The sequence below is a fragment of the Pristiophorus japonicus genome, chromosome 6 (genome assembly GCF_044704955.1).
Source record: "Pristiophorus japonicus isolate sPriJap1 chromosome 6, sPriJap1.hap1, whole genome shotgun sequence".
Classification (NCBI taxonomy): Eukaryota; Metazoa; Chordata; class Chondrichthyes; family Pristiophoridae; genus Pristiophorus; species Pristiophorus japonicus.
Genome location: NC_091982.1, coordinates 20,890,869 through 20,918,272, shown reverse-complemented (window position 1 = coordinate 20,918,272; position 27,404 = coordinate 20,890,869). Strand labels below are relative to the sequence as shown.

Here is a 27,404-nt window from a genome sequence, read left to right as displayed (position 1 = left end):
ATGTCATATGTATACGCTGGCAAAATCAAAGCCCATCTCTGCAGGGGACTTTGGATGGAGGATTGCTGTCAAGGGATTATGGTCAATAACGATGGTAAATTTATGACTAAACAAGTATTTGAGAAACTACTTGATCGCAAATATCAATGCCAAAGCTTCCCTTTCAATCTGCGCATAATTCCGCTCACTGACACTGAGAGTGCATGAAGCAAAAGCAATTGGTCTCTCCTCCCCGCTATGTAGTACATGAGAGATCACTGCCCCAACTCCATATGGAAAGGCGTCACATGCTTGCTTGATCTCCTTAGATACGTCATAGTGAACTAATATGGTACTCTCTATAAGCAGGCTTTTACACGCTTTGAATGCTCTGTCGCATTCTTCTGTCAACATCCAAGGGACCTGTTTTTTCAACAGCTCATTCAGTGGATGTAACACTGTAGCCACATTTGGGAGGAACCTCCTGTAATAATTCAAAAGACCCGAAAATGATCGATGTTCAGAGATATTCTTGGGAGTGGGTGCATTTCTGATTGCATCCAAATTTATCTTACTCTGTGCCCTAAGTACTCCACTGAGTTTTAAAATATCTGATACTTGTGAGCAGTCACTTGTACTCTGTGCTTTTCTAGCCGTTTGAGCACTTCACTCAACATCTTATTATGGATTTGTCTGTTTGGTGCTGAAATGTGTATGTCATCTAAATAACACACTACCCCTTCAATGCCTTGCAAAATCTGGTTCATCACCCCTTGGAATATGATGGGGCAGAAGACACTCCAAATGGTAGCCTATTAAACTGATATAGGCCTAGATGAGTATTTATAGTCAAGCATGACTTGGACTCTTCATCTAACTCAAATAATAGATAGGCGTTTGTTAGATCTAACTTTGAAAAAATCTGGCCACCTGTGGTGAACAAATCTTCTACATTTGGCAATGTATTGAGTAGATTACATTCTAGAACCTGGTTTATGGTTACTTTATAATCACCACACAACCTTACCTTACCTTAACAGCTGACTTAGGTACTGTTGTGTATGCAATGACTGTTAGACTGAGTACTGTTTAACTCCAAAAGGTATGACCTTGGCTCTGCTTTATTAAGGCCAAAGTGACTAATATCCAAAATGGCTGGCCTTTTATACTTGGGCTGCACACACGTGCGTGCAGCCCAATGGCCTCCAAAAGTGATGCCATCTAGTGGCTAGTGATCCCAAAAGTACATACATGACAATATACCCCCTCTGAGATATTAACACAATCTTTTACAAATTGAGACGGTCCAGTGTTTTACGCTCCCGGGTTGACCATCTCAGTTCAACTCCAGCCTTGGGTGTGTGTTCAGAGTCTGTTGTGACTGGTGGCTGGGTGGCTGACCTGGTGGGAGTGGCAATGGCCATGTCAGGGATTGAAAGTCCATTTTCATTGAACATGTCAGTGATTGAAAGTCCTGATTCACTGATGATCACTGAGTCCTCTGATGACTGGGGGCTAGGTTGGTTGGTCATCGATTGTCTCTTCCTCCGATTGTTCTGGTTCATCTGTGTGCCGCAGTTTTGTGTGATCCATATGTTTCCTGCATGTTTGCCCATTTTTGAGCTTGACAATAAATACTCTGTTGCTCTCCTTGTCCATGATAGTACCAGTGATCCACTTGGGACCCTGACCATAATTCAGAACATATACAGGATCATTTACAGAAATATCGCATGACACAGCTGCGCGATCGTGATACCCTTTCTGACTTTGTCTTCTATATTCAACATGATATTCAAGTCAGGGTGTACAAGAGATAGCTTGGTCTTAAGAGCTCTCTTCATCATTAGTTCAGCAGGCGAGACCCCAGCAAGCGTGTGAGGTCTTGTCCTGTAACTAAGCAGTATGCATGACAGGCGGGTCTGCGGTGATCCTTGGGTTACTCGCTTCATACTCTGCTTTATGATTTGGACAGCACATTCTGCTTGTCCAATCGATGCAGGTTTGAATGGTGCTGACATTACATGTTTGATACCATTGAGTTTCATGAACTCTTGAAACTCCTGACTGGTGAAGCAAGATCCATTGTCGCTAACAACAATGTCAGGCAGACCACGTGTCGCGAACATGACACTGAGATCCTCAATGGTAGCTGTAGATGTGCTGGATGACATGATTATACACTCTATCCACTTTGAATATGCATCCATCACAACTAAAAACATCTTTCCCAGGAAGGGACCTGCAAAGTCTATGTGGATCCTGGAACATGGTTTGGACGGCCACAGACTCAGCGGTGATTCCGCTAGTGCTTTGCTGAGCTGCATGTAAGTGTTGCACTGATGCACACATGATTCCAGCTCAGAGTCAATTCCCGGCCACCATACGTGAGACCTGCGATGGCTTTCATCATTACAATGCCGGGATGTGTGCTATGTAGCTCATGTACAAATTTCTCTCTCCATTTCTTAGGGATAATGACACGATTGCCCCACTGTATATAATCTGATTGAATAGACATTTCGTCTTTGCGACGAATGTAAGGTTTGGTCTCCTTGCACATTTGCTTGGGTATGGCAGACCAATCACCTTTGAGGATGCAACTCTTCACCACCGATAAAATCAGGTCCTGGCTGGTCCAGCTCTTAACTTATTGAGCCATGACAGGGGTTCCTTCACTCTCAAAAGTACCCATAACTAACAATAGGTCCGCCGGTTGTGGCGTTTCCACCTCCGGTGTGGGCAACGGCAGATGGCTCAAAGCATCGGCACAATTCTCGGTGCCAGGTCTATGGCGAATGACATAATCATAAGCAGATAATGTCAGCGCCCACCTCTGGATGCGGGATGAAGCATTGGTATTGATACCTTTGTTCTCAGAGAACAGTGAAATGAGCGGCTTGTGATCAGTCTCCAGTTCAAACCGAAGACCAAACAGGTACTGATGCATCTTTTTAACCCCATACACACAGGCTAGTGCTTCTTCCTCTATCATGCTGTAGGATCTTTCCGCTTTAGACAAACTTTTTGAAGCATACGCGACTGGTTGAAGTTTACCCGACTCATAAGCTTGTTGGAGTACGCAACCAATTCCATATGACGAAGCATCACAGGCCAATACTAAACGTTTACATGGGTCATAATGTACCAGCAGCTTGTTAGAACAAAGCAGATTAGTGGCTTTCTCAAAAGCTCTGTCTTGAGACACATTCCACACTAGTTGTCGCCTTTTCTTAGCAGCATGTGGTTCTAATAAGGTGCTCAATTTAGGTAGGACGTTACCGAAGTAATTGAGTAGACCCAGGAATGAGCGCAGCTCCGTCGCATTCTGCAGTTTGGGTGCATTCTTGATGGCCTTGGTTTTTGCGTCCATGGGCCTGATGACGTCAGCAGCAATTTTCCTCCCCAGGAATTCAACCTCTGGTGCCTTGAAGACGCACTTCGAGCGTTTCAGTCTGATTCCCACTTTGTTCAGACGATGTAGAACCTCTTCCAGGTTGTTCAGATGTTCCTCGGAGTCATGACCTGTGATCAGGATGTCATCTTGGAACACGACAGTTCTGGGAACGGCCTAAATAGACTCTCCATGTTCCTCTGAAATATTGCTGTAGCCGAGCAAATTCCAAAAGGGCACCTGTGATAAATAAACAGTCCTTTATGCGTGTTAATGCACGTAAGTCTCTTCGACATCTCGACCAGCTCCTGTGTCATGTCGGTCAATGTCAAGTCCAGTTTGGTGAATGACTTCCCCCAGACTAGCTTTGTAAACAAGTCATCAGCCTTTTAGTAACAGATACCGATTCTGTTTCAAAACCGTGTTGATCGTAGCCTTGTAGTCTCCACAGATTCTGTACATATATGACAGGTACATCAACAATGGGTGTAGCCCAATTACTTAGATCTACCTTCGCGATAATGTTCTTAGTTTCTATTTTTTGAATTTTTGCTCAACTTTCTCCTTGAATGTGCATGGTACGAGGCGTGGCTTGCAGTAAACTGGTCTTGCGTCCTTCTGCATTCTGACACTTGCCTTGAAATCTTTGATTGGACTGCCTGTTTCATGGAACACCTTCGGCTACTGCTTGATGACATCATCTTTCGATGCAAATTTCGTTTCCACACGAAAAATCTCATTCCAATCCAGCTTCAGTGATCCCAACCAATTTCTATCTTGCAAGGCAGGCTTATCTCTTGACATTAGTATGAGAGGCAAGCTCTGAAACTGATCCTTGTATTTCACCAGTATGGTGATACTTCCTACAACAGGGATTTGCTCTCCTGAGTAGCCTCGCAGCTCTATCTTCGATTTCTCCAGTCGAAAATCATGCAACTTGTCGAGATATAACGATTCCGATACTACACTCATGGATGAACCAGTGTTGATTTCCATGGGTATTCTGGTTCCTGCAATGTCTACTTGGATGACAATACTTTGTGAATCGCTGTCGGATACCTTCGTGCTCCTGATGACGTGTCTCTCCAGAACCTCCTCATCCTGTTGCTTCTCTTCAATGCTATCCAGTGTCTGCCAATTTCTACCTCTAGCATTGAAAGTCGGTTTACTCTTCAGTCAGCATGCCTTTGCAAGATGCCCAGTTGGCCTTCATATACGGACAGCTTTGAGCAATGTGTTGGCCCAGGCAATGATAGCACGACTTCACTGTCATCTTGGCCAGTTGCTGAGACCTTGGAGCCAAACTGCCTATTATTTTCAGCCTGCAGCCGATTCACCTTGGTTGTCTGATGACTGGAAATGGCATGAAATTCTCTGGAGTATAGGTTGGTTATATCCATCGCCATAGTTGTCTGACAAACTAAATCAAAAGTCAAGTAAGGTGTTGTCAACAATTTCCTTCTGATTCCTTCATTTTTCAACCCACAAACAAAGTGGTCACGCAATGCTCGGTCCTGAAAGTTTCCAAAATGACAGTGAAGGGATAGTTTTTTTTAAGCTACAATTTACTCACTGATACACTCATCATTTAATTGATTTTGTGTTCCAAAATGATAACTTTCAGCAATTTCCAGGGGCTCAGGACTGTAGTTATGTTTTGACTTGGTTAGATTCTCCCTCAGTGGTGTGCCTTTGGCTTGATGAGAACAAGCACATTTTTCAGGGTTTCATACACCTTGGGGCCTTCTTCAGTCAAGAAAATAGCCCGTTTCCTTTCTAACACCACATGGTTATGGTTTACATCATCGGGGACTTCGATGAAACTATTCGCGATGAAAAACATTTCTAGCCATTCCACGTACGTTCCGAAAGTCTCTCGGTCACGATGGAACTCACCCAAGTACCTTATTATTCCCATAGGCGTGGCCATCTGGACTCTGGCAACATCGACAGTTCAGCCATGTAGTCCATTAGTCTACAACACAAAGAACCAACCTACTGCTCTCAGGTGGTCATGAAAGCCAGAGGCATCATAAGTAATGGATTTTTTTCTTTTTTAACTCTAAAGCAGCCACCTACTGGCAACTAACTATAATCATTGCTTTACTTTAAATTCTATATCTTAAATATATTAATTGAAGTAAATATTATAGTACAAGATGAAGGCTGCCCATATCCTATTCTGCACTAAGTCCTGCTCCCCTGTCACCCTTGTTCTCTTGGATCCCTATTAGCTACCCATCCCCAATGCATCAAATTCAAATCCTTGTCTTCATCAACTCCCTCCAGTCCTACATGCCACTGCACACCCTCTAATCTTCTCATTCTGATCTCCTTTGCATCCTTCTCTCTCCGCCCACCTTTGGTGGCAAAGCATTCAGCTGTCTTGGCCTTACACTCTGGGATTCCCAAACTTCTCTGTCTTATTACCTCGTCTACTCCAGGAAATATCTCTTCAGAACCTACCTCTTTAACATGGGTTTCAATAACTCCTCTAACTATTCTTCCCTCACTGCTCAATTTCTTTTTTCACCTCTATGACATGCATTAAGATGTCTTATTATGTTAAAAGCACCATATGGATACAATTTGTCATTTAATACGACAAGTTAATGTGAATACTTGCTTACTACTTAAAATGTTTTTTTAATTTATTCATTCTCGAGAGGTGGGCATCGCTAACAAAGCATTTATTGCCCAACCGTAGATGTCCTGAGTAGCGGTTTGATGCAACTAAATGCCATGTTAGGCCACTTCAGAGTGCAGTTAAGAGTCAACCACATTGGTGTGGAACATGCAGTCACATATAGGCAAGACTGGATGGGAAAGGCAGGTTTCCTTCCCAAAATGACAATAGTGAACCAGTTACGTTTTTATGACAATCTGACAGCTTCATGATCACTTTTACCGATCCCAGTATTTTATTTCCAGATTTTAAAAAACTGAACTCAAATTCTCAAACAGCATTTTAAATCATAAGTCATCAACTTCAGAATAATTTATCTATGTAAATTTTGTTTTTATTCCACAATTTTCTTCTCTCTTTTTCTCTCTTACTTTTCTGTAAGTTTGTCTCAGTTAATAGCACTCCACACAAGGACTTGACCTTATAACCTCGGATGGCACTCCAGTACAATACTGAAGGAGTGCTGCTTTGTTGAAAGTCCCATCTTTCAGATGAGATGTTAACTTAAGAATACTTCAGGTTGTTCCTGTGGTTCAGGTGAATTTTAAAGATCCTATGTTCTTTTCAAAACGGAGCATGTTGGCATCCTGGTGCCCTCGCAAACATCCTTCCACTATTATTTCCTAACAGGTTGACTGGTCATTCATCACATTCAGCATGTGAACTGCTTTGAGATGTTTTGACATCTGTATTATTATTTATTACTAATCGATCTTTCATGCCATTGCACATGAGGAGTGAAGGCCCCATCTAGTCTTCAGATGAAGTGGAGTTAGAGGGGGAAATAATTAAACCATGGTAAGCATGTAATTCAGTTCCCATTTTAATGTTACACATTCTAGCCTTATTTTTATATTCCCATTATAAGTTTCTCTGTCCAAATTTATATTGGGAACTGAGTAAGTAAACTTGTAATGCTGTAATTATGACTACCCACTGCAGTGCCTCCACTAGTGTTACTATAGCATGACAAGGTTACATAGGCAGTTTCTATTGTACATGTGGACATATAAATTTTTGATGCAAGTTGACAAGAAGTACATGCAGATGTAAGATTTTTTAATATATTACTAGTATATTTCAGTGGCATTGCTCACAGTGAGACGGGATTTGCTGTTTTATAACAAAAGAGATGTTTATGCCATGTAGTGGATAATATCTGGGCCACTGATTTACAAGTGACTGAATAAGTCAAATTCAATTTTTATTAAAATACATACTGGGATTTGGGAGAATTGGTGTATTTAGTTTTTAATCCCTACATGTTATTAATATTGAGACTACACAGCAAAATAGCATTCAAAATGCACCAATTCGAGGTAGATATCTGAGGCTTGGGAAGTACCCTGTACTTGAGTAACAGTGGAAGAAGTCTTGGGCTTAGGTAGCAGTGTGGAAAGGTCTTGAGCTTTGCTTGTTCTGGAGAATAATTCTGAGGTTTTGCAGAACAGGGATTGGGGCTCCTGGCGTTTGACAATATTGCAGTGGGGCTGCTGAAGGCTGGCAGCATTGGGGCGGGGGAAGGGGGTTCTTTGAACTGTGGAGGAGGAATCTGGGGTTTGGCAGAACTGTAGAAGGCAAAGCTAAGGTTTGCCACAACTGTTGGTTGTATTATGTATTTAACTCCTTGTAACCTGTATTATACTACCACGGTATATAAGCAGGCCACCCACGAGGTACCTGCACTCTGGAGTCTTATTAAAGAAGCTAAGGTCACACTTGCTCATTGTGCACAATACTCACTTTCATCCTTTATTTGTGAACGCATCCGGTTGAATGTGAGGTTTGAGTCATTGTGGGATTCCTGGTGCCTGTCAGCAGTGAGGGGAGGGCAGGGCATGGGCCTGACAGATTTGGGGGGAGAGAGGGGGAGAGATGAACTTCATGTGTGACGGCACTGGTATGTGACTTTCTAAGGGATGTCTGGAAACACTGAATTTGGTGTTTTGTGATTGATTCCTGCCAGAGGCAGCTTGTCAGGTGAGACAAGTGAGCCTCTGCCTCACTATAGTTGTCAGACTTGCAATGACTGCAAAATGTCTTGCGCATTATTTTTTTCTCTGTTTTAGAATATTCCACGTGCAAAACTGCAACTTGCAGATGAATGATCATTTGCAAAGCTGAATTTTTTCAGATTTCTTTACACTTTCAAGCTTCTCCTCAGGTTGCCTGGGCCTCTGATACTGTTTTGCAGTGCGTGTGTTCAAAGACTTTGCACATGTACGAAGTACCAGTTGTCATGGTGACAAGCTTGCTTGGTTAGGTATGTATAGTGCGTGTCTCACCTGCCAAAGAGATTACCAGATATCTCTTTATCTATCTCTGTATTTATCTCTCTTCCTCTTTCTCAACTATGCAAACATTCTAATTACTATCAACAAAATATGACAGGTGATAATTAGAACTTTCAAAATTCAACTCTTCTTTAATTATTTGGAAATGCAAATTTAATGAGGAAAGACGCTTTGTGTGTCTTTATGTCTCTGAGCCTTTCTGTGTCTGACAGCTGTTAACAATTAAAATGTTAAAATTTATTAACTGTCACACTAACACAGGTGATAACCAGATGAGATCATTAAACATGGTTTTCTTCAAAATTCAATGGTGTATTTAAAAAATGAACTCAATTATAATGAAGAAAGACTTCCTCTCCACAACACAAATGCCAAATACCGTGATGATGGAAATCTGAAATAAAAACAGAAAATGCTGGAAATACTCAGCATGTCAGGCAGCATCTGTGGAAAGAGAAAAAGAGTTAACATTTCAGGTCGATGACCTTTCATCAGAACTCTCCCTCCCTCTCCCTCTCATATGAAATCATTCAACATTAATTCTACCAGTATAAAGATTTTTAAATGTGTCCTCGAACTACTCCCCTGAGTGTCAGCTGTGGCTCAGTGGGTAGCACATTGCCTCTGAGTCAGAGGGTTGTGCGTTCATATCCCACTCCAGGGACTTGAGCACATTACTCTAGGCTGACACTCCAGTGAGGTGTTGAGGGAGTGCTGTACCATCGGAGGTGCTGTGTTTCGGATGAGATGTTAAACTGAGGCCCCCATCTACCCTCTCAGCTGGACGTAAAAGATCCTATTGCACTATTTCAAAGAAGAGCAGGGCAGTTATACCTGGTGTCCTGACCAATATTTATCCCTCAATCAACATCACTAAAACAGAGTAACTGGTCATTATCACTATTGTGTTCCTAACACAGATGAGGCTGCACACAGGGAGCTTAAAGTAACAGTGACCTCAGTCTTTAATAAGACACTCCAGAGTGAGGAACAGGCTTATATACAGTACTTCCAAGGGATGCTGGGATCCCTTGGGACTTCAGGGGATGAGCTCCCTGGTGGTGGAACATGGGAGTGCATGCTTTACAGATACACATCATCACTCCGCCCCCAAAGTCAAAGTGAAAACTATTTACAAGGTGAGGTGGTCGGGAGCCTTTCTTTCCCTGGTGGACCGCCTCGGTACAAATGTCTGTTCTGGTGTGTTGGCTGTGCCCTCGCTGAGCTGGTGTGTTGTTGGCCCTGCAGGGCTGCTAGGTGAGCCTGGTTTTGCTGGGCTGTTGGGTGTGATGGGTTCAATTTCCTGGTCCGGCGTGGTGTCGTTGATCCTATGGGTGTGTGTTGTGGGCTCAAAAAAGGTGGTGTCTGCTGTGGGTTGTACAGGGCAGTCTGTGAACTGCAGCCTCGTTTGATCCAGGTGCTTTCTGCAAATTTGTTCATTGTCTAGTTTGACTACAAACACCCTACTCCCTTCTTTAGCTATCACCGTGCCCGCGATCCACTTGGGACCATGTCCATAGTTTAGCACACACACAGGGTCATTCAGATCAATTTCCTGTGACACAGTGGCGCGACCATCGTTTACATTTTGTTGCTGCTTCCTGGTCTCTACCTGATCATGCAGGTTGGGGTGAACCAGCGAGAGTCTGGTTTTAAGTGTCCTTTTCATGAGTAGCTCAGCCGGGGGCACCCCTGTGAGCGAGTGGGGTCTCGTGCGGTAGCTGAGCAGTACTCGGGACAGGCGGGTTTGGAGTGAGCCTTCTGTGACTCGTTTAAGGCTCTGTTTGATGGTTTGTACTGCCCGCTCTGCCTGCCCATTGGAGGCTGGTTTAAACGGGGCCAGGGTGACATGTTTGATCCCATTACGGGTCATGAATTCTTTAAATTCGGCACTGGTGAAACATGGAGGTTGTTACTGACCAGTACGTCAGGCAGGCCGTGGGTGTCAAACATAGCCCTCAGGCTTTCAATGGTGGCGGTGGCAATGCTTCCCGACATTATTTCACATTCAATCCATTTTGAAAAAGCATCCACCACCAACAGGAACATTTTACCGAGAAACGGGCCCGCATAGTCGACATGGATCCTCGACGATGGTCTGGAGGGCCAGGACCACAAACTTAGTGATGCCTCTCTGGGCGCGTTGCTCAACTGAGCACATACGCTGCATTGCCGTACACAGGACTCTAAGTCAGAGTCGATACCGGGCCACCACCCGTGGGATCTGGCTATCGCTTTCATCATTACTATACCCGGGTGTGTGCTGTGGAGATCCGAGGTGAACGGCTCCCTGCCCTTTTTTGGTAGCACTACGCGGTTACCCCACAAAAGGCAGTCTGCCTGAATGGACAGCTCGTCCTTTCGCCGCTGGAACGGTTTGATTGGCTCTTGCATTTCAACGGGGATGCTGGCCCAGCTCCCATGCAGTACACAGTTTTTTACTAGGGACAGCAGAGGATCTTGGCTGGTCCAAGTCCTAATCTGGCGGGCCGTGACAGGTGGTTTATCATTTTCAAACGCTTCCATGACCATCAACAAGTCTGCAGGCTGCACCACCATCAACAAGTTTGCAGGCTGCGCCATTTCCATCCCCGTGGTGGGCAATGGTAGCCGACTGAGAGCATCCGCACAGTTCTCGGTGCCTGGCCTGTGGCGAATGGTATAGTTATACGCTGATAGCGCGAGTGCCCACCTTTGTATGTGGGCTGAGGCATTAGTATTTATCTCCTTGTTTTCAGCGAACAGGGATGTGAGGGGCTTGTGATCGGTTTCCAGCTCAAATTTGAGGCCAAACAGGTACTGATGCATTTTCTTTACCCCGAACACACACGCCTCTTTCTCAATCATGCTGTAGGCCCTCTCTGCCTTAGACACGCTCCTGGAAGAATAGGCGACAGGTTGCAATTTCCCCACAACATTGGCTTGTTGTAATACACACCCGACTCCGTACGACGATGCGTCACATGCTAGCACAAGTCTCTTACACGGGTTATACAATACAAGCAGCTTGTTGGAGCATAAAATGTTTCTGGCTTTCTCAAAAGCAATTACTTGGTTTTTTCCCCATACCCAGTTCTCACCTTTGCACAATAACACATGTAGGGGCTCTAAAAGGGTGCTTAACCCCGGTAGGAAGTCCCAGGAACGACCGCAGCTCCGTGAAGTTCTGTGGCCTGGGTGCGTTCCTGATAGCCTCTGTCTCGGCATCTGTGGCCGAATGGCATCCGCCGCGATCTTTCTCCCCAAAAACTCCACTTCTGTTGCCATGAAGACGCATTTCGACCTCTTCAGCCACAGCCCTATGTGACCCAGTCGCTGGAGGATCTCCTCCAGGTTTTGTAGATGCTCGACGGTGTCCCGACCCGTGACCAATATGTCGTCCTGAAAGACCACCGTGTGTGGTACCGACTTGAGTAGGCTCTCCATGTTTTTCTGGAAGATCGCTGCAGCCAACCGAATTCCAAATTGGCATCTGTTGTAGATGAACTGTCCCTTGTACGTGTTAATGCAGGTGAGGCCCTTCGAAGACTCCTCCAGCTCCTGTGTCATGTAGGCCAAAGCCAGGTTGAGCTTGGTGAACGTCTTGCCTCCTGCCAGCGTCGCAAATAGGTCGTCTGCCTTAGGTAGCGGGTATTGGTCCTGTAGTGAGAAACGATTAATAGTTACTTTATAATCGCCGCAAATCCTGACCGTGCCATCACTTTTGAGTACTGGAACAATCGGGCTGGCCCACTCGCTGAATTCCACTGGCGAGATGATGTCCTCACGTTGCAGCCTGTCCAGCTCGATTTCCACTCTCTCCCTCATCATGTGAGGTACCTCTCGCGCCTTGTGGTGAATGGGTCATGCCTCTGGGACCAAGTGGATCCGCACCTTCGCCCAGAAAAGTTTCCAATGCCTGGCTCAAAAAGGGAAGGAAATTTGTTAAGAACCTGGGTACATGAGGACTCATCGACATGTGATAGTGCTCGGATGTCATCCCAGTTCCAGCGGATATTGCCCAGCCAGCTCTTTCCAAGCAGTGTGGGGCCATCGCCTGGGACAATCCCGAGTGGCAGTTCATGCACCGTGCCCTCGTAGGTGACCTTGACCATGGCGCTGCCCAGGACAGTGATATGCTCTTTGGTGTACGTTCTCAGTTTCGTGTGGTTGGGGCTCAGGGCTGGTCTGAATGCCTTGTTGCACCACAGTCTCTCAAACATCTTTTTGATGTCCAGTTCCATGGCTGCGGGTAAGCCATTCAATTTTATGTACTTTGTACTTCAGCATCTGCCTCCTCTCTCTGAGGCTCAAAATTGCTTTGTTCCACCATGGACCAATCTTCCTCTGCCATGTGGTGGTTAGCAGGTTTTGCAGAGCTTGCAGCTCATTTGCAAGCTCGTTGGCGGTGCCCCATTGCTTCACAGTTCTTGCAAACATACCCTTTGAAACGGCATGAATAGGCTGAATGGAAGCCTCCACAACGCCAACAACGTGTGAATTGCCTTGTATTCATTCTTTGTTGGGGATCCTGTCACCTGGGTCACCTGAGGCCTGCTGGCAGTTGCAGACTCGTGGGTTCTGCCCTGTACATTTCTGCTCGCAAACACAGTTGCAGTTAATTTATGAACATTGCTAGCACTTGCGTGCTGAGATATTTGTTTGGTGTTATCACTGGTGGACATAAACGCCTGTGCTATCGCAATGGCCTTACTGAGGGTCGGTGTCTCTACAGTCAAAAGTTTTCGTAGGATGGTCTCGTGGCCAATGCCCAGTACAAAAAAGTCTCTGAGCATTTGCTCCAGGTAGCCATCAAACTCACATTGTCCTGCAAGTCGCCTTAACTCAGCGATGTAGCTCGCCACTTCCTGACCTTCAGATCGCTGGCACATGTTGAACCGATACCTCGCCATCAGCACGCTCTCCCTCGGGTTAAGATGCTCCTGAACCAGTGTACACAGCTCCTGATACGACTTATCTGTGGGTTTCACCGGAGCCAGAGGATTCTTCATGAGGCTGTAGGTCGGTGCCCCACAGACTGTGAGGAGGACCGCTCTCCTTTTTGCAGCGCTTCCTTCTCTGTCCAGCTCATTGGCTACAAAGTACTGGTCTAGCCATTCGACATAGGCTTCCCAGTCCTCACCCTGCGAGAACTTCTCCAGGATGCCCACAGTTTGCTGCATCTTTGCGTTGGATCCGTATTCTCGTCGGCAGTTATTGTGTTCCTAACACAGATGAGGCTGCACACAGGGAGCTTAAAGTAACAGTGACCTCAGTCTTTAATAAGACACTCCAGAGTGAGGAACAGGCTTATATACAGTACTCCCAAGGGATGCTGGGATCCCTTGGGACTTCAGGGGATGAGCTCCCTGGTGGTGGAACATGGGAGTGCATGCTTTACAGATACACAACAATCACATTGCTGTTTGTGGGAGTTGCTGTGCACAAATTGGCTGCCACGTTTGCCACATTACAACAGTGACTACACACCAAGAGTACTTCATTGGCTGTAAAGCGCTTTGAGACATTCGGTGGTCATGAAAGGCGCTCTATAAATGTAAGTTTTTCTTTCTCACATAATTATGAAAAATGTTTAAACAGAAACTGCTGAAGCTAAAGAAAATTATTCCATCAGTACAGTAAACTGAACGATATTGATGCATTCCTGGAAAATGAGGTGCAATGCACACACTCAGACTACACAATTCAAATGCAGCTCAGAGTCACAGTTCCAGGCAAAAATATCAAGCCCAGTGTTTTTGGGATGGCTGAATCTCCCACTTGGTGCTGTGAGGGGTGGTATCTCTTCTGCTCTTTACAGGTCCAGTCATTTCAGAGGCAGTGAGGCTGAGGCAGAAAGGAACTTCACTGGGAGTTCCTACTTTTCCAGCCGATACTGGACCCAGCTGAGTCAGACCAAGGCATAGTAGCCTTCAGAAAGATGCCGCCAAGCTCCACCAGGGGGCAGAAGGGTTCAAGGGCAGCAAAGTGATCTGGACCCCCTCAAAAGAGGGAAAAATGTTTTCCCAATATTTTTGTATCACTCTTCCGACATAGTGGGCTTCAATTGGGGGCGGGGGGGGAGCTGGTTACTCCCCCAGATTACTGGGATTTTCGAGTTTCTGCCAATATGGGTAAACCGATCACCTGAGATGCAGCCGTATTGGTGCAGACGCTTGCTATCTTAGACAAACGCTAGACTCAACAGCGCTGGAGGGCACCAACAGGCACAATCCGTAATTGCCAGGATCAGGTCATATCAATTTTAAGTCTTTTTATTGTGAAATATGTGATCCTTAGAATTTTAAAATCTTGTTTAAACCCTTATGTTGGATATTAGACATTTCAATTACTGAGAAAAAAAATTGTAGTTGAAAAAAAATTCAGGAAGCATTTTGAATCATTTATAGAAACCTGGTGGGCAGATTCCATGATCAGACTGATGTTTACATAAACAAAACCTATTATAATCATTGAGATAGGAATTTATAACAGAATCTATTTTACATAAAAGTCTGACAAAAGTGTAAAAGTAAGTCAAATTGTGCAAGCAGAAAGTAAGCACAGATATAAGATTTAAGACACCAATTTATGCTGGAGTACAGTTCCACAAACACTGGCAGCCCTCTGATACATCACCCCTAACTGGCCATTGTTTTGTTGTGAGCCTAGAGTGTTGGCGGGCTATTCAAATTGTGGAGAGCATCACAACTGAGCCTATTCTGTCCTCACCCATTGTTCACATATTCCTCTTCCAGCAGGAATCACAAGAGTTGGAGCCCTGGTTGATATTTCTGCTCCCTAGCCCAGGTTGCTGAGGCCACTTGTATCATGGTTGAGCTCAGATAACTCAGCACAGAACTGGGATCTTCTCATTCTGTATGGCTCAGTATCACATTGGGCGATGCACTTGTCAGTAAAGTATTGAGGGAGCTTGCTTATTTCTTTTAAGAGGAGGATCACTTCTGTATATTGCTTCAAGTCTGTTTTCACCATCCTGAATGTAAGACTTCAACTTTTCATATGAACTATTACTCCTATAGATGTATAATACACCATTCTCAAAGAGTCAATGCTCTAGTGAAGAGCATAATTCGCCATAAAATACAAGCTTAAATGCTCTCCCAAAAGCTCAGATTCAGTAAAGGCAGCACAGATTTGAGTCATACAAACCAGAATGTTCCAGGTTCAATTCCCAGTTTGTGCTGAGGTAGCTGATCTTGGCTACAACAAGCATTACATCTCTACAGTTGGTCTTAATGTGCATCAGCTAAAGAGAAATAAAGAGAAAAGAACATAATCACCTGTCTTCTTCTTCTTAGGCAGTCCCTAGTGTCGAGGATGACTTACTTCCATGTCAAAAAGGGATGAGTTCACAGGTGTTTCAATGAAGGACACAATAATCCAGGTCCCGAACTACATCTTGAAGGGTGGAAGATGCCTGTGTGTGGATTTTTTTAACGTGTGGTGGCCGTTGCACACTAGCCACCACACGGGCTTGACAGAGCTCAGTCTTGGTCCAGTGGCAAGATTTTAACCAAGATGATTGGAGACCAGCTCTGCTGCACGGACCTAGTGCATGCACATATTGCAGTGTGGGCTGACCCGTGCTGCCCCTGGGCCCTCGGCTCTTCTGGGCCCCGAACTCATGTCTTTCCTGCGCCCTGATCACGTCGCTCTGCAATCTCTCGCCGCTCCCTAGCCCCGACCTCACCATTCCTGCTGTACCTGCCCAATCAGCTGTTGGACTGTCTAGCCTCACACTTAGAATCATAGAAATTACAGCACAGAAGAGGTCCATTTGGCCTATTGGACATGTGCCAGCTTTAAAGATGGAACTATTGAATCCCACTTCTCTGCCATTTCCCATATAAGAACAACAGCTTTTTGGGTCAGCCACCATGGAGTAATTGGCACCCATGAAACAGTACCCAAGCAAGATTGAATGTCTTCAGAAGAGAGATAACAATTCCAGTGACCTATGCCATTATTCCCTTATAACATCAAGGCCCTGGAATTATGCTCTGTGAATATTAGTGTAGAAATGTTTTACACGCATACAAAATTCCTTTGACAACTATCTTAACGGCGGGTTTAACTTATTTATTTTAACCAGTTTATTTTGAATGGGATAATCCTTCTGCTAAAATAGCAGATGAAGGAATTTAATTTGCATTCACAAACTATTAATTCGTACAGCATAATTTCAATGCCAGTTACATAATGGTTCAAGAAGGCTAACTGTACTTCCGAAAGATTTCATTTCATACCTGTTTCTCAGCTCTGCCCCTAAATGCTCCATATTGTTAATTTTTCCAATTTATGCTTTAAATATCAGATGGGCTTTAAACTTAACCGTATCAACGGGTGGGCACCACAAACTCTCCTAATTTTTGAAAGAAGTAGTTTTTACAACTTCCAGAAACAAAACGTACTGGCCTTTCAATTGAACGCCACTATTTTTTTAAAATTTAACACTTAATATTGTATATGTTAAAATATTGGTGTTAAATCCGCGATCTATCTATCGTGAATAAAATCCAATGCTATGTATATGGTAATCAAGCTGTGGGTGTTACCCAAGAGGCGGAGCACAAATCCTTTCAGGCGTAACTTCGTTGGAATTTTAAATTGGGATTGGTGGATCACGCACAGCCTATTGGGACCCACTTGCCAGAGTTTAAGCGAAAGAACTTTTTTTAACAACAGACTGAATCAGAAAGGGAATGGAAGGTGGGTAGGATTATATTTGTGTTTCAGTATTTGAAAACTGCACGTTACCGACTTTTATTTATATTTTTTTTCTACCTTTTGCATTGTTTCTGATTAAAAGACTTGCTTGCAGATGGAAAATTCGTTGTAGCCCCTGCTAAAAGTTTAGCAACCGAGCGCCATGAATAGAGCCATTTAACACTGAGAAATGAACACTCCTGCACTCCGCCACTCATTGTCCGGAGATTGAGGTCCAGGACATCAGAAGAGAGGGGGAATCGGTTGAGGAAAGCGGAGTGCCAATAACGCGCTCAGAACTTGGATTTTGTTGGTTTTAAAAGGGAATAAAGAATAAATCTGCTTTTGGATTTTAATCTGTGAGCCCCACAGTTCTCCTTGTGCCGGTTTTAGCCATGGGGACTGCTCGGTTTGGGACACTGCTTCTTTTCTTTGCTAACTGGCTGCTGGGTGTTCACGCCGCCTCGGGAGAGTACTGCCACGGCTGGTCTGACAGTAACAGGAGCTGGCACCCGGGGTTCCAGTGCCCCGAGAGATACGATGGCCAGGATGCCACCTTGTGCTGCGGATCGTGTGGTCTCAGGTACTGCTGCTCTCTGCTGGACAACCGACTGGACCAGGGCGACTGCAGCAATGATGACAATGTGCATCAGGAGCCGGGCTCCCACAGCAAGTCAGCATCAGGTAGGGGCACACTTATTCTCAATTCTACCTTCAGCACCATCATTTACTGACCTAGAAAATCTATTCAAAAATGCACCAAATCTTGCGATCTATCCTCCTCTCCTGTAGAGGAAAAAGCAACTTAAAAACAAATCTATCAGCTGCTAATATACAATATTGTAATAGATATTCTACAGGACTTTTCTCATTTACTAACGTGACATATGGCATCTACACTCGGTCAGGTACAGTAAAGGGCCCAATCTTGGAATATGTATGTTCCTAAGCCAGAGGGTCCCAGATTTGATCTCCAGTCTAAGCTTAGTTAGCCGATTTCAGTTGCTCATTACAATTGGTCTTAATTCCCCTGGGCTGAGGAGGGAAATAAATCGGCCACGTTTCCCCCTCCTGATTTATATACAATCATAATATTTTACAGCACAGAAGGAGACCACTCGGCCATTTGTACCTGTTTTAGCTCTCAGAAAGAGCTCGATCCACTTGGTCCCTATCCCCTGCTTTTCCCCCACACTAAATCACAGATAGATAGATTTTTAACCAATAAGGGAATTAAGGGTTAAGGGGAGCGGGCGGGTAAGTGGAGCTGAGTCCACAGCCAGATCAGCCATGATCTTTTTTGAATGGCGGAGCAGGCTCTAGGGGCTAGATGGCCTACTCCTGTTCCTAATTCTTATGTTCTTATGTTCTTATGTTCTTACTTCCCTTCAAAAGCTGTTGTGGAGTTTGCTTAAACTACTGTCCCTGCGAGAGGATTCCAGGCCTTAACAGACCCATATGTGGAGAAAAAAAAATCTCCAAAACTCTGGTATCAGAGCTACCAGGGCCTGTGGAACTGTACTCTATCAAGAGTCAACACCATCAGCGTTTTTTTAAATAACTATATATATATATATATATATATATTAGTATCCTCTTCTGAAGATGTTAGCTCTGTTGCTGGGCTGTGGATCCATGGCAGTCGGCATCTGGTACTCGTCCAATTAGACATTTTTCACATGTGAACCTTGGAAATTAGATTTGGAAGGCTATACAACTGGAGAATATTACAGCTGAATACCACAGAAGAGAACATCTTGCTCTCACCTGACAGCCACATGCAGATAATGGTCAGGATTGGAAATCCTGGCTGATTTTTCTTTTTCAAAAATATACTTTATTCATATAAAATTTTCACAATACATTGGAAAATAGCTCAGTACCTTGCGGTCAGCAATTTCATACAATTGGTTTGGATGCTGACAGCGGTTCCATACAATGCACTAGCGTGCATTTCATTTCAAGGTGCAGTTTAGTACAATCCATAAATCACGTTACATGTAGTACTATGCAAATAAGGGTATTACATGGAACAGATGAGAACAGATTTACATTACAGTCCAGGATACATTTCAATACCAATCATGGAATCCTGGCCGATAATAGAAGGGCACTATAGCCAACATTAAAGTCCTGGGAAAGATCAGCTAATTCAGTGCAACTAGGGATCGAACCGAGGACCATCTGGTCTGTATGGCTCCAAAATGGTGACTTTACTCTGATCTATAAAGAGAGCTAAATTAACTTTTAAAAATGTAAATTTAAGTACACTAATTCTGTTTTTTTTTATATGCTTTTAACAATGTAGAATCATAGAAGTTATGGCACAGGAGATCATTCGGCCAATCATGTCTGTCCCAAAGCTAGCTCTTCAACTGGTATTATCTACTCCAGTCCCATTCCCTTCATCTTTTTATATTCTTCCTTCACAATAATCCAATCCTGCATGTGCCTCAGTAGCCATTTGTAATAAAGCATTCCATGCTGTAATAACCATGTAAAATTTCCCTCTGTGAAAGAAAATCTTCAAACTTCCTAATTCTATGGAGAATCCTCAATCTATGCTCCCTTGTTACCAGTGCAGCAACCAGTGGAAATTATCTTTCACCATTCACCCTCTCGAAACCTTTCAGAATTTTGAAAAGCTCTTTGATTTTTCTCTTAACCTTCTCTGTTCTGGTGAGAAAAGCTAATTCTTTCTTCATAACTATGACCTTTCATTCAAATGGTATAATTCTAGTGAATCTTAACTAACCCTTTCCACAGCTCTAACATAGTGATTCAATGTTGTTTTTCTACCGTTATTGATATTAAAATAATATATGCTTAATATATATCTTAAATGACAAAAAATATTAAGCAGCCTGCTACCACTGTTGCCAAAATATTCAAGAAGTGCTGGAGTAAGTGTACAGAGTGTGTTTGTGCATGTGTATATATATATCCTTATATGAATAACTTCCATTGACCAAGTTGCTGACCAGGACACTCCCCTAGCCCCAAAACAAACTCTCTTTCTGCCAAGTGGAGATTACGTTAGAAGAAAAAAAATTAGGCTGCTAGAGGCCCTAAAAATATGTTTATAATTGCTCACAGAGGCTAGTTATAATGCTCTGACTATTGGACCCTATGGGGTAATTTTAACCTAACTCACCCGGCGGAAACTAACTCGATCAGGCCCACAGTCCATTTTACACCCCATCATGATTTTACTCTCCATAAACAGTAAAATCAGTCGAGGTATAAAACGAGTGGCCAGCATGATCCGTCAGTTTTCTTTCGGGCAAGTTAAGTTAAAATTACCTCCATGTTTTAAAAGTATTGTTTAAAAACAGTTCTGCACTGCAGTATCCAGTGCTGACTCTATAAATTCCCTAATTGAACATGCAGTTTTTCCATAGTAGATGTGAAAAGTGCTTATCAAACAGAATTTGCCCACCAATTTTCTCCCCTCCGCTTCTGAACTGTTGCTGGGTTCAATCTAAAGACGCTGGTTGTCCTCACTCACTTGGCCATTTTTCATGTGTAATCCCAGACAGTGAGTACTGGTAAGCTGTTTGACTGGTGTTAGTGGGGTGTTCACAACCAACCCTGATCCTGTCATCTCATGATGTCTACAACCCCACATGTACAGCAGAAGTCACTGGATACAGAGAGGTGACAATAATGATAATACCTCTGCTGTGGCCCTGACTGAGATTAACTAGCACAACTTAGACTACAGATCCGACCTGGAATCTTCCTGGTTTATAAGTTTCAACTGAAACATCAGGTGGAATTGTTTATGTCTGGGGTAGAATTTAGTCATTGAGCTTTCAACAGATATAGACAACTACAAAAATACACTTACTCAACAATAACCTGCTCGGTTTGGGTTCCATCAAGACCATTCGGCTCCAGACCTTATTACATCCTTGGTCCAAACATGGACACGAGTTGAATTAAAAGTTGTGGTGAGAGAGACTGCCCTTGACAGTGAGGCACCAAGGAGCCCTAGTAAAATTTAAGTCAAATGGTATAAGGGGGAAACTCTCCAGTGACTGGAGTCATACTTGGCACAAAGGAAGATGGTTATGATTGTTGGAGCCCTATCATCTCAGCAAAGGGCATTGCTGCAGGAGTTCTTCAAGACAGTGTCCTCAGCCCAACTATATTCAACTGATTTATCAATGACCTTCCCTCAATCATAAGGTCAGAAGTGGATCTGTTCGCTGACGACAGCACAGTGTTCGGCTCCATTCGGAATTGCTCATGTAATGAAGCAGTCCATGCCCGCAAGCAGCAAGAGCTGCACAACATCCAGGATTGGGCTGATAAGTGGCAAGTAACATTCACGCCACACAAATACCAGCAAATGACCATCTCCAACAAGAGAGGACAGTACGCCCTCCCTAACATTTAATTTCATTACCATCACCAAGTCCCTCAACATCCTGGCGGTCACCATTGACCAGAAGCTTAACTGGACCAGCCTCAAAAACACTGGCTAATAGAGCAGGTCAAGGGCTGGGTTTCCTGCGGTGAGTGCCTCACTAGCTGACTCTCCAAAGCCGCTCCAATATCTAAAGGCCCAAGTAAGGAGTGTGATGGAATACAACTGCACCCATCCAAGCAACATTCAACAAGTTCAACTGTCTAAATGTCTATCTCCTCCACCACCGGCACATTGTGGCTACAGTGTGTACTATCTACAGGATGTACTGCAGCAATTTGCCATGGCTTTTTTGGCAGCACCTCCCAAACACGCAACCTCCTCCACCTAGAAGGGCAAGGGCAGCAGGTGCATGAGAACACCACCACTTCCAAGTCATACATCATTCTAACTTGGACATATATCACCATTCCTTCATTGTCGCTGGGTCAAAATCCAGGAAATCCCCTACCTAACAGCATTGTAACTAGTCTGCAGTTCATGAAAGCAGCCCACCAGCACTTTCTCAAGATAATTAGGGATAGGCAATAAATGATGACCATGCGAGCAATGCCCATGGGCTAGATTTTACACTTTTGTGCAGATTGTCCAAAAATGAGCATTATTTCCGGCATGGCCGGTAAAAATGGGGTTTCAGATCGCCAGCTCCTCACCCATTCTCAAAGCACCTAGGCTCCATTTTTGAAATTGGACGTTACCGTGAGCGATATGAAATGGGTGGTAGTGTTAAATCTCTCCGATCTGCTGCTGTAAAGTGTCGCCGTCCTTAGCAACGGCATGGCAATGCTTGATTCCTGCGATTCAGGAGGTCAAGGGTCATCATGACATGCAGAAGAGGAGACAGAGAGAGAGAGGGAGCTGAGAGGGATTGAAGGAGTGTGTGGCTGTGGTGTGTGCTTGTTTGACTGTTGTGGGAGGCATGAGGGAGATTCACCAGCAGCAAAAAGCCTACTAAGCACCAAGAACCGAGTTTTTGTCCAACAAATAAGATATAACATGGAAGGGATGGTGGAGGCCCTGGAGCTGGTAGCCAGGAACACTGGTGGCAGAGGGCTCCCAGTGGTCCCGGAGAGCGGCACTGCATCCAAAGATGCCGCACCCCCATTGTCAATGGCACATGAGAGCCAGCAGCAACATCTTGCTTCTGGCTCGGAGCACATTCCCACCTCGGGACTGTCCTCTCCCGCATCCGTTCAAGCAGTGGTTCGGACGTCATCCCCCCCCCACTCCCAATGAAGCATCACCTGAGGAGCTCCTCAGCCAGGCGGCTTGGAGTCAGGAGGGGAAGGAGAAGGGGTAGAGGTGGGGAGGAGAAGCGGTGGGGGTGGGGGTCGGGGGTCGGTGGAGGATTGTTTTTTACAGAAATTCTGATGATTTCAGACTAATGTTCAGTTTAAATGTTTTTTATTCAACAAAACCTTGTTGCGCATTGGCTCAGATAGCTGCACCGTTGCACACTAGTGATTCCTGAACATCAAAACGTGTAATTGCACTTAACTTCAATCAACTTAAACTTTAACTGTCACCAAGATGATGCCCACCATTGATGTATGACCTGCACACCCAGCAGTGTGTCAGCCTTGTAAATAACACCAACGTTCTTTCAGGCAAAGCGCTCATTGATGAGCTCCTGACATAAGGCTCTTGCAGCTTTATGTGTCAGCCTGATTGTCTGGGCCGATGTCAGCGTCCGCCTCCTCGTCCTCCTCTTCCTCTATGTGGTGAGTGGATTGTCAGACTCTTCAGGCAATTCTTGTCCCCTCCTGATAACCAAGTTGTGCAACATGGAGCACACCACCACGAATTGAGCTACCTGCTCAGGGTGATATTGGAGGTCGCCCCCTGAGTGGTCCAGGCATCTAAAGTGCTGCTTAAACATGCCAATGGTTTTCTCCACGATATTGCGAGTGGCTCTGTGGCTCTCGTTTTATCGCCTCTTGGCTTCGGTGTGGGTCACGCAGGGGGTCATCAGCCAGATGGCGAGGCCATATCCTTTGTCACCAAGCATCCAGCATTGACCTTGTGACTGATTGTTAAACAAGTCAGATACAGTGCTCTCGCGCAGGATGTGAGCATCATAGATGCTGCCCGGAAATTGAGCATTCACTGCCATTATAATTTGCTGGTGGTCGACAACAAGTTGGACATTCAGGGAGCGGAAGCCCTTGCGGTTCCTGAAAACCTCTGCATCCTGAAAAGGTTCTCGCATCACAATGTGCGTACAGTCTATTGCTCCCTGCACCTTGGGGAAGTTTGCAATTCTGAAGAATCCTAGAGCCCTCTCAGTCTGTGCCTCCCTGGTCATAGGGAAACTGATCAAGCCCCTCCTGCATGTGTACAGAGCTTCAGTGACCTATCTAATGCAGCAATGTGTGGCCTGCTGAGAACATCCGCAAATGTCGCCAGCTGAGGCCTGAAAAGAACCCGACGCGTAGAACGACAGTGCCGCGGTGACTTTGACCTCGAAGGACAGTGCAGTACTGATGGTGCTGGCAGGCTGCAGATCTCCCCTTATGAGCTGGCATACATCAGTGATCGCCTCTTTGTGGAAGCGCAGTCTCTGAAGGCAGGTGGTGTCGGGCAAGTCGAGGTAAGACTGCTTCTTCCTGTACTTGCGGGGCTTGTAACGTCTGGTCCTCCTCATCAGTCTGGCACATCTTACATTGGGCACATAATGCCGTGGAGCGTACCTTCAGCCAGCTCGAGTCTGCAGCATGTAATTGGCCATCAAGAGAGGGTGAGAAAGGACAGGCCCCATTGCAATAGCTATCTGTTTTCCACCGATTGGTCAAAAAGAATGAATGTCCCGATGAAGACACCTATTGAATTCCAATCGTTCACAGTATGGTAAAGATGTTTGTACAGATGTTCACATCACCTCAAGACCTCCAGAGTACATCTGAACTCCTCTGAGGTTGAAGCAGAGCAGCCTTTTAAAGGATGTGACATGTGATGTAGAACATAGCGTCCATAACACTGTGATTAGTTCCAGTTAGTTCCACTTTTTCCGGGCGTTTTTTTGGGCGAGCGATATTGTGGGTGATATGTGTGCAAGGGGGTGAAAGTGACTCTGGGCGATCTCATAGCCGCTAGTTTCGGCAAATGTGATCTTTATGACAAAAAAAAGTGGCTGGTAGGTATTATTAAATCTCGGCGTTAATTCCGTGCGGAAACTAACGCTGGGCGATATTATGGGTGTTGATTTCGCCCATCCTGATGATTCCACCCAAATAAAGTGGGTGGGCAGTATTTTTTCCCAGCATTACGCACATGGGGAAAGTAACGCTCGGCAATAAGTTTCCGAAAAGTGCCCATCCGTTTCCATTTTGTGGCTAAATGGGCGATATATGGGCATTAGTGGTAAAATGGGTGTTAAGTGGGTGTTAAGTAAGCAAAATAAAGTGGAAAATCTAGCCTCATATCCCAAGAATGAATACAAACGTATTGAGCCCATGGGACCAATTCTGGTCTGTTGTGCTGCAAAGATTGGTGCAGATGAAGTATAATGGAGCATGAAATTCAACGCAGATCAGTACTGACTAATTACTGCCTATTATTTGTCTGGTTGACGTTTCCACTTCGCATTTGAGTGGGTGACTAAAGCTGGCATCCAAAACTGTCAAGAGCTTCATTAAAATATATAGGACCATAATTTGCGGTCAAAATAACGGCGAGGTTAATGGCACTCACCATTATTTATGTGAAAATGCTACAGTAACTTCAGGCAAGGGCAGATGTGTGGTTAAACACGGAAATCCAAAGGTTGCTGTCCAAGAGGCACCTCTCTGCCATTAGCTTCATGAAAACAACATCTCAGTGGTGATCCCATGCATTGAACAGGATGAAGTTGCTGTATTTGCATGGTAGATACAAACTAATCTCGTCACAGACAGTTAAGTCCTGTTCATTTCATTCTAAGTACCCTTTGAATGATGTGATAAGTTTTAATTACTGCTGTCAACATCTCTGGCACTGAAAATGAACTATTACAATTGTGATTTCTCATTCCTTCAGGTTTTAATTGTTGGAGATTTTACAAATGTAATTGTATATATTTTTTTACTTTTCCTTTCTGTTCTTCATAGAATCATAGAAAAATTACCACACAGAAGGAGGCCATTCGGCCCATCGTGTCCGTGCTGGTGCTGTTAGAATCATAGAATGGTTGCAGCACAGAAGGAGGCCATCATGCCTGTCAAGCCCATGCGCGCTCTCTGCAGGAGCACTTCAGCTAGTCCCAGTCCCCACCCTTTCCCCGTAGTCCTGCAAGTATTTTTCCTTCAGGTACTTATCCAATTCCCTTTTGAAAGCCACGATGAAGTCTGCCTCCATCACCCTTTTAGGCAGTGCATTCCAGATCCTAACCACTCACTGCATATTTTTATAATCTTTCAGTCTGATTGGTTAAGAAGATACACAGTTGCTTTTCCTGGTCACCCTGATCCCAGATGCCCGATTTCCCTCGCTACAATATTATCAGATCGCACTTTCAGCAAATCACCACGCAAAAAAAATTCTAAACCTAAATGTGCAAGGGGAAAATCTTAACTAGATGCTCTACCACCGAAAACTATGGCCCATAAAAGATGACAGAAGAACATGGATACAATTTCCTGAACTGTGAGCATTCAGCACTTCAGAACATAGTTAAAAATAAAGTCACAACACATGACTATGCAAAGTGCTAATATACCTTTCCCACTTCTAATAGTCTCCACTGTGGGGAAGTAAAACTCTGAAGGAAAATGTATTTGCATCTTATTAGTAGTCATAAAAAAGTTTGCAGTCTTTTTTAAATCATAGGTAAAACTGGGAAATTGTCGAATATTTATGAAATATAAAATGTTTGTCATTATTTAATTACTTCATGTGCTTAAAAATGTATTCACAAAAAACACAACTGAGCCCTTAAAAAAGTGACATTACTATTACCAACCTCCTTTTAAAACTTGGTTTTCACCTAGGTCACAATATAGGTTCTCCACGCAACTGAACTGCACCAAGTTGAAATGTAAAAAAGCCTTTCTATGTTTGTACCGCTGCTTTAAAGACTTGATTCTTACTATAGCAGAATATCTGCTACTGTGCCCTATGATAACACTTGTTCTTTCTGTTCCCTTTGCAGTTCCTATGTATTTGCCATTCCTCATCGTTGGTTCCATATTTGTAGCCTTCATCATAGTTGGTTCATTCATTGCGGTTTGCTGCTGCCGGTGCTTGAAACCCAAGCCAGAGGAGAATCAGCAGGATGCCCCCACCCAGAGTCGTCTCCTGGAGCCCATTCCTCCAACTGGTATCAGAACCCCCTCCCGCCACTCTACATCCAGCACCACAACTACTTCCACAAGGAGCTCCATGGGACGGCAGAACAACATCTGTTCCATGGGCACTGATTCTATCAACCTCTACATGAACATGCCTACAAATTTCCCGGTCATGGGCTGCCACCAAGCTCAACAGTTTCTACCTTCTCAATCCACAGGAAATCCTTTCTTACCAGCACAATATCTTAGCTATGGGATTCCACCAGATCATACACTAGTCATGGCTCCTGCTTATGTGGACAGACCAGGATATGGGCAACAATCCAATAATCCTTATTCACATGGGGCATTGAATGGTGACCAGCTAATGTACCCTGCAGTGACTCTGTAAGATTCAATCACACAAAGACCATATCTAGTCTTTATGGAACCTCTGACATGTTCTTGTGTCTCAATAGAAAGTGCATTATTTAGTCAAATTCAATAATTTAAAAATGACAAACTATGTAATACTTCTTCCTTCATTTTAATGTTACTGCATTATGTCAACTTTTAGTGCTAAGTCCTCTACTCCTCCCACTGGAATAACTGAATCACTTCATCTTGATCTCCTCCATGCCGTTTGGCTAAAATTAATCTATTTGCT

The 27,404-nt window shown here is 44.3% G+C and overlaps 1 protein-coding gene across 1 annotated transcript; it reads left to right on the top strand.

Annotated features, from left to right (window-relative positions):
- On the top strand, positions 1 to 27,149 carry shisa2a (shisa family member 2a). The gene is made up of 3 exons (XM_070883940.1): positions 1 to 94; positions 17,435 to 17,746; positions 26,620 to 27,149. Exons 1-3 carry the CDS (start codon positions 1 to 3, stop codon positions 27,147 to 27,149), a joined length of 936 nt encoding a protein of 311 aa, XP_070740041.1.
- The last annotated feature ends 255 nt before the right edge of the window (positions 27,150 to 27,404 follow it).